This window comes from Amblyomma americanum, chromosome 1, assembly GCF_052857255.1.
Source record: "Amblyomma americanum isolate KBUSLIRL-KWMA chromosome 1, ASM5285725v1, whole genome shotgun sequence".
Lineage (NCBI taxonomy): Eukaryota > Metazoa > Arthropoda > Arachnida > Ixodida > Ixodidae > Amblyomma > Amblyomma americanum.
In genome coordinates this window covers 89,904,303-89,912,232 of record NC_135497.1, presented here as the reverse complement: position 1 = coordinate 89,912,232, position 7,930 = coordinate 89,904,303, and the positions used below count along the sequence as shown (strand labels likewise).

At 46.9% G+C, this 7,930-nt stretch overlaps 1 protein-coding gene across 1 annotated transcript; it reads left to right on the top strand.

The window, feature by feature from the left end:
- Positions 1 to 1,894: 1,894 nt before the first annotated feature.
- On the top strand, positions 1,895 to 6,763 carry LOC144111121 (natterin-3-like; the record flags this gene model as incomplete). Its single annotated transcript, XM_077644301.1, has 2 exons — positions 1,895 to 1,975; positions 6,226 to 6,763. Coding segments are annotated over 2 exons (354 nt in total), but the record flags the coding sequence as incomplete, so codon positions are not given.
- Positions 6,764 to 7,930: the final 1,167 nt, after the last annotated feature.

Sequence of the window (7,930 nt, the reverse complement as noted above, 5' to 3'; positions counted from 1 at the left end):
TAGGTGGCTTGAGCCACCGCCCGATTTAAAGGGTTCAGCCGTATCCATCCGTCCGTCCGTCCGTCCGTCCGTCCGTCCGTCCATCCATCCATCCATCCATCCATCCATCCATCCATCCATCCATCCATCCATCCATCCATCCATCCATCCATCCATCCATCCATCCATCCATCCATCCATCCATCCGAGATGCGATCTTTTCTAGTTGCGGCCACAGATGGCGCTTTGATCTAAGGGTGGTCATGGCTATGTGGCTTGACCCACCACCCGATTTAAAGGGTTCAGCCTTATCCATGCATCCATCCGGTAGGAGACCTCACGAAATCTCGAAACGTGATGAGTTGTTGCTGCCACAGATGGCGCTGTGATCAAGGGTGGTAGCAGACCCCACGAAATCTCGAAACGTGATGAGTAAGAGCTTACGCTCTTAAAAACATAGGACAAGTAAATCGAGGACATCCGTTTCGCAAGCGGATGTCGGAAATCCGCAGACTGGTGGACTCTGATTCACAAATCGTTTCAGTGTTGCTATTCTCATTCGCGTTTGACGACATTGTCACGACGCTAAGTGGACATGATTTTTTTTTTTTTTGGGGGGGGGGGTCGAATTCCTTGTGTTTCAGTTTGTTAGATTAATGAGTTGCGCTTGATTTCGCGTGTTTGAACATATCGTGATTAAACTGTCTGCGTTTGCCTTTTGCACTGACTGTATTTGAAGTTCAAGCGCTAGAATTTTTTGCATCCGAGGTTAGGGCGTTTTATTTCTTTCCTTATCGAATAAAATGCTTATTTATCCCAGCACGGCACTGGAAGCGAGGATAAATGCTCTATACCGTAATACTTTTGCTTCCCTGAATTTGAAATTCTCTCCATTTCATTATACGTTTAGTCGTTTTGTTATATCCTTGTTTTGCTCTAGCTCTTTTTTTAACTTTTTGCATGTTTGTTGCCAGCTTAGTTATGCACCTTATTTACATTAAAGCCCCTTACCTCTAGAAGGCGTGGAGAGTCACATTTCCAGGGTTATTTATAAACAAACCATGACCAGTACACGAAAGCCGTTTTAACTCCTAGTATGCGGGACCAGGCCAACACAAATTCAGAGGATAATTGTACTCGCCAACATCCAAAATAACTAAAATCCATAATTATTAAACTCTGAAGTCACTGCGGCTAGCTTGCATGTTTGTACAGGAAACCTGGAGACAGTCATGTTTTTAAACTACTCCTCGTAGCGCGGCTGTACTTTGAGATATTCGTACCGAAATTTTCAAATCGATCCGAGTGATTTCGCATGCAAGGTGGTGACGACCGGAGCTAAGCTCCTCTTTTATGTTACGCAGCTGTTCCGCTGGGCGAAAGCGAAAAGTTAAGAGTTATCGGCTTGGTTAATTGCTTTACACGTTTTTGGTGGACGAAACGCGCAACACGCAACAGCAGCGTCAGACCTGGGACGTAAACGCTACGGACGTGTTCATTATAGAGCACTGCTGTTTGCAGTAATTGCACAAGAATGCAAAATGACCGCACAAGACCAAGTAGTCACCGCCTCGTTATGGCCAATCCTTCTTGTGGGTATGTGCCATTTTGTGAGGCAAACAACAACAATAACAACATGTAAAACCCTCGGAACGGGCTCCATCCTTCATCTGTCCCAATGTGTTCTTAATTTGCTTGCGTCTTTCGCGCTATTTTACATCATTGCTGTAATGAGCAAAAAAGACCATATCCGCGCCTGAGCCGAGTTCCTGGTTGACTAGGGAACTAACGATGAGGTTGCCGGCCTGAGCACTCACGCCAAAGTTACTTTCATCTTCAAGCGCAAGTTCCCGTTCGTTTATCTGCGCGAACGCCGACCTCCTTCCGCTGACGCCTCTGACGGACCCTATATATATGCGCCTCATTCTGCGAGAGAAATCACTCTCCGAGCGAAGAACGCGCCATTCCGACTGAAGCGACATGGCCAGCTACGGACGTACGTTACTTCCATGTTCTGCAACTCTGTCTTGCCCATTGGTTAACTGCAAAGCTGCTGTAATGATGACAATTTCCTTATTCGTTCGCATTTTCTTACCCCGCCTTTTCGGGTGAAATCTATACTTGCCATGCGGACCGCACCTTCTTTAGCCGTGTAGGGCGTTGGTGTCTTCTTTTTCTAATCCCATTTTAGTTTTCTCTTTCTTCTATCGAAATCTCTCTCTCTCTGTCTTCTCATTTCTGGAGCAGACAGGCATTGTGTACCTTTGTGGTGGCAGCTGCCTTGCTTGCTTCTATCTCCTTTCCATTTCTTTTGTCTCACTGTACCTCACGCAAGTGAATAACGATATCAGTAACCACTATTGGTGTGGTAAAACTGTGGTATGAGCGGAAGAATGTCACTTAGCTGTGCTGAATGAGCTTGTATGATGCACGTTGTTGCTTTTTGTCTCATAGAGATGACGGCCGCACATTGGCTATACATGACTCCTTCAACTTCGATATTTCTGCTTCCAGAAGCTACTACGCGTTCTGCCAGTCTCACCAATGGTTCTAATACGAAATTCCTGAAATTTCCTCGCAGCGACCGAGTACTCAGCGCTGTGCCGCTGGATGTTTTTTCACGGAGGCCAGATACCAGACAACGTGGTACCCGGTGGTGATGACAAGGGGGGCGAGGTCGCATATGTTGGGCGCGCCGTGCACAGCGGTGACGTGTTACCTGGCAAGGTTATCCGCTCTAGGGGCCTCTGTTACGTGCCCTACGGGGGAAAAGAGTTCGAATACACGGACTATTAGGTCAGCACACTGCCATAAATCTCTACACTTGTATCTATCTGGTGTGCACATGTATTGTTTAGAACGTCTGTACCACAGTGATGAATGGAAGTGAAATCAGTCAAGCGGGGCTGCCCTCTTGCCGATGATTATGAGGCCCTTTTTTCATACGGGCCTCGGTCCGTGCATGAAATTTAGCAATAGTGGGTTTGATTTAACCGTTAAACCAAACCCAAACCTTTAACGCCCTGAAGGTGTACGGGAGCATAGTGTAGGAGGCGGCGAAGTGGAAGGCTCCAGATTAACCCTTTAATGTCCGGTGTCTCGAATTCATGGCAGGTGTACCCTTTGTGCACTGTGTACTCATTGCTACGGTTTATGAGGGTTTAACGTCCCAAAGCGACATAGGCTACGAGGGACACTCTTATTGCTACATGCAGTTTGCATTTAAAATGTGATGTCAGCATGTTCTGAGCAGGCAGCGCTTTAGTCAAAATGTTTGGCGCCACAGTGAGCACGCTGTTTCAAGATAAAGGGGGAGCGAATGTGCCACTTCCAGCCGGCATCCAAAAGTTCCCTTTCTCTCATTTTCTGACTACAGTTCCAGGAGCAATAGGAATGCCATTTGTTAGATGCAAATTGTTCCCCATAGTCGAATACAACTCAAGAACGAAGCGGCAAAATCCCCCTTTAAGGAGAATGGGGTGTAGCGCATTTGGCAGGTTCTCGCAGATCATGAATGACAGTTTACCACTATCTCTCAAGAGAAAAGTATACAGCATCTGTATCTTACCGGTGCTCACCTATGAGGCAGAAACGTGAAGGCTATACGAAAAGGGGTCAACTTAAATTGTGGACAACACAGCGAGCTATGGAAAGGAAAATGATAGGTTCAACGTTAAGAGACCGGAAGCGGGCCGAGTGGGTGAGGGAACGAACGCGGGCTAATAACATCCTAGTCGAAATCAAGAGGAATAAATGGGCTTGGGCAGGGAATGTAATGCGAAGGCAAGATAACCGATGGTCATTAAGGGCAATGGAGTGGATTCTAAGAGAAGGTAAGCGTAGCGGGGGGCGGCAGAAAGTTATATGGGCGGATGAAATCATGAAGTCTGCGGGGGTAAGGACAGGGTTAATTCGAGAGATATGCCGGGAGAGCCCTTTGCCCTGCAGTAAGCTAGTCGGGCTGCTGCCCATGATGATGACATGATAACGTGGCGTGATTACAGACGTGGCACAACTGAAACGTTTAATTCTGAACAATTCATTTTGGCAGGTTTCACCCTTTTTTTCTTCTGATGCGAACATAGGCATAATGTGAGACGCATTGCAATGACAAACCACGCAGCATGCCACTAGGGCGGAGTATTTCGTCTATCAAACGCGACGACTTCATATCAGAACAAACAGCTTTACCGTTCCACGTGGACGGGCCTCCCGGCAGCGACTTTGACAAATTCACGAGGCCAAGCCTCTCGCAATCGCACCTTGTTTACAGGTTCACTTAACAAACGCGTCTGCGGCGCAAATTTCAAATAAAGGAGAAATTTACATCAGGTCTATAAATGAGTTGCGTGGCAGAAAATGTATTTGCCCAAACATGTTGGCGTTTACTACTTTCCGACCCGCCGCGGTGGCTCAGTGGTTAGGGCGCTCGACTACTGAGCCGGAGTTCCCGGGTTCGAACCCGACCGTGGCGGCTGCGTTTTTATGGAGGCAAAACGCTAAGGCGCCCGTGTGCTGTGCGATGTCAGTGCACGTTAAAGATCCCCAGGTGGTCGAAATTATTCCGGAGCCCTCCTATACGGCACTTCTATCTTCCTTTCTTCTTTCACTCCCTCCTTTATCCCTTCCCTTACGGCGCGGTTCAGGTGTCCAACGATATATGAGACAGATACTGCGCCATTTCCTTTCCCCAAAAACCAATTATTTTTATTTACTACTTTCCTTTCCTCTCCAGTTTCACATATACCCGGTCGCACATTACGCTCCTCCAGCCTTTGCGAAGGTTTCGTGAGGACGACGCGATCAGCGGCCAGCTTCACAATGGCAGTTGATGCAGCAAAAAATCTTACGCAGCACGTAATGATGGTGAATCACCGCGACCTCAGCACCTGCAATGGAATGTCACGTACACGCAGAGGAACGCCCACCAACTACAGTGGCCGCGTCCGTCCTCTAAATGCATCCTTGTAAGGAATATAGGCTAAGCCCTGAAATGAAGCCAGTTTTGGCTGATTCTTTCGAATTACTGATGGATTTTTACAAGCCAGAGCAACATAACACGTAGTGTGTGTGTGTGGGGGGGGGGAGGGGTAGGTATAATTTTTAACTCACCCCCCCGCCCCCTCGTGTTCTAGCCTTAGTATAAGGACTTTTCTGCGTTTTTCCTTCGTCAAAACTGAAATGCTTCAGCCAGAATGGAACTCGCGACCTGAATGAAACTGAATATGCTGACTTTACTAAGCTTAGAAATTTATTAAAGAAGGAAAAGCTTTCTTCAAGGTGCGCTTTAAACAGTACAATTCGAAGAACAAAACGTTACAAGCGCAGAATGGAAGCCCCCAATAGCACCCTTACAGACGCCAGTCAGTCATTCTTGCGCTGAAAACAAACAGTTGAATTATAATGACACTACATTTGAATACTGTCTAGAAATAGATTGAGGAGTCGACTTAGGTTTCTTTACATATGAAGCGGGGGGGGGGGGGGGGAGGGGACAAAAATTGGTAGTGTTGTAACGCAGTTAAACCGAGCAGACGTGCGAAAGCATGTGTTTAGCCTGGTTGGCTCACTGTTTTGCTTTGCTGGGTAGTGAGCACGTCTGGCGACGATATCGGGCTCAGGGTAAGCTCTGATCGATCTGTTCGCGCCGCAGATGGAAGCTGATGAGGACGACGATGTGCAGTGCGCAGTGCGAGAGTGTGCTGCAGTTTATCACGAGTCGTGTTCGGGGCATTGAGATATCGCCTTACACTCTAAGGCTCTTGCCTGTCCTGAAAGACATCGGAATTACGTCCGATCTGTTAATGCTGATTAGACTTTTTATCCTGTGCGGTGCACGAAGACATGAGGATATCCGTCTGCATTGCGGAATAGTATGCGTGCACGTAAAGTATTTGGTAGATCAGCGGGATTGATTTCTACGCAATAAATAAAAATCTGTAGTGATAGCTATGTGCTCTCGCTCAGCGGTCCTTGAAGCTAATCTGTTCGCACCGCCGCGGGTTCGACTCCCAATCGTGGGTGTTGGTGTGGTTTCTTTTTTTAACCTCCGGACATAGGGCGTCGCTGTTGTTATGGAACGGCACAATATTCAAAGGTCACAATGTCCAAAGATGACAAGATTCGTGGTCGGTGTTCGTGGGCGTATGAGTGCTTTTGCATTAAAAAAAATTAGGCGATGCAAGAGCAACCGTTAATGCGCAGCGGAACAAAGGATGCGTTGTTGCCTTCATGCTTATTTCGCAGGCACTTGTCTCCGAAGGCGCCACACTGGAGTGGCTACCAGGTTCTGACGGCTCTGTGCCGAGCGGAGCCCTTCCAGGGGGCAAGACTGCTTCTGGCGAGCAGCTCTACATCGGCCGTGCTCGCCACGAGGGAATGCTGATCCCTGGCAAGGTCCATCCGTCCATAAAGTGCGCGTTTATACCCTACGAAGGCAAGGAGTACCGTTACGCCGAATACGAGGTCCTGGTCTCCAAGACAATCAGCTTCCGGGAAGCCAAGGAACGACGGGACTAAGTTGCAGAGCCTGGGGCAAATGATTCATAAAGATTGCCCACACCGATTCAGTTTGCGCTGGTGAATCCGAAGCAGCGTAATGCACGGCAGTGTTGAAAGAGGGCGCTCGAAACCCCCTTTCTTTCTTTTTTTTTTATTCCTGAAATGCGTGAAGTGAGGAACTGCTCAGAAATTCTCTAGTGCAACTTCCTGTTCCTCCCGACGCAATAAACTGCGCATGAATTGAAATCAGATTAGGTGAATAAAACAGAATTACGGGCAATAATTTACTGGTCTTCATTTTTTTTCTTGGTTCCAGTGGAAAAAACTTATCTCCTCCTGAACGGAGCGCACAAAGAATATATACAAGTGGTTGTTGACCAATTCACGCCTTTTTAAAAAGCGCGCGTACGCACAGGACAAAGTTTTCAAATGACCCTGATTTTCTTCTTTAAAACGCGGGAGTCAGGCCAAACAAAAGAAAATGACGCATGACAAATACGACGCTATACAACGGTGCGAAATATCTAGAGAAAAGATGGAAAAGCTGCTTTTTGTTTCCCGCTCCTTCGATTCCAACACAAGCATGTTTTCGAGAGCCCCTGCTCTCGAGGGGGGGGGGGGGGGGGGGGACAAAAATTGGCAGGGTTGTTCAACCGAGCAGACGTGCAAAAGCGTGTGTTTAGCCTGACTGGCTCGTGGCTTTGCTTTGCTGGGTCGTTTGGACGTCTGGCGACGATATTAGACTCAGGTTAAGCTCTGATTATCAGATTCCAGTCGTTCTCAATAACTCAGCTTTAAGTGTCATGTTTGATCTCCCTAAGAACAAACTTAAAAAAAGACATCAAAAGGCTGCTAACCAGCACTGACTCAATATAATCTCAGTTTTTACTTAGCGACGCACCTTTTGTTTTAGTGTGAAGTTGTTTGTGTGTGTGTTTTCTTTAGTGACCTCATGCCATGTTTATACACTGCCTTTGATTTATGGTGCCTGTCTTTGTATCAAAAGTGATATTTTTTTACGGTAATATTGTCGTTTGTTCACTATCATACTATGTTAATATTTTTTATTTCTGTGTTGCTCACTGCTGTATCGACTGTTTTGGGGAACTGTGACCTCGTCAGGCTTTACCGCCCTTTGTCGCAGTTCTCCCTTTCATCTTTGAAGGACAATAAACCTCAACCTCAAACCTCAAGTACTGGCACTGAAGCATATGCGTGGTGCCATGTGCAGCGCGCAATAAAATGCGCGCGAGAAAACCATAAAAGCTTAAGAGGGATCCATATACATGTTCCCAAATTATTTAAAAAATAAGGCAGTATAACACACGAAGCAAAAGTGCGATCACATACAGTAGAGCCCACTAATACTGAAACTGATGGTCGCGCGGATTGCTTTCGTTGTATCGGAAGTTAGTAGCACGGGGACTTCCTCCTTTATAAGCCAAAACTA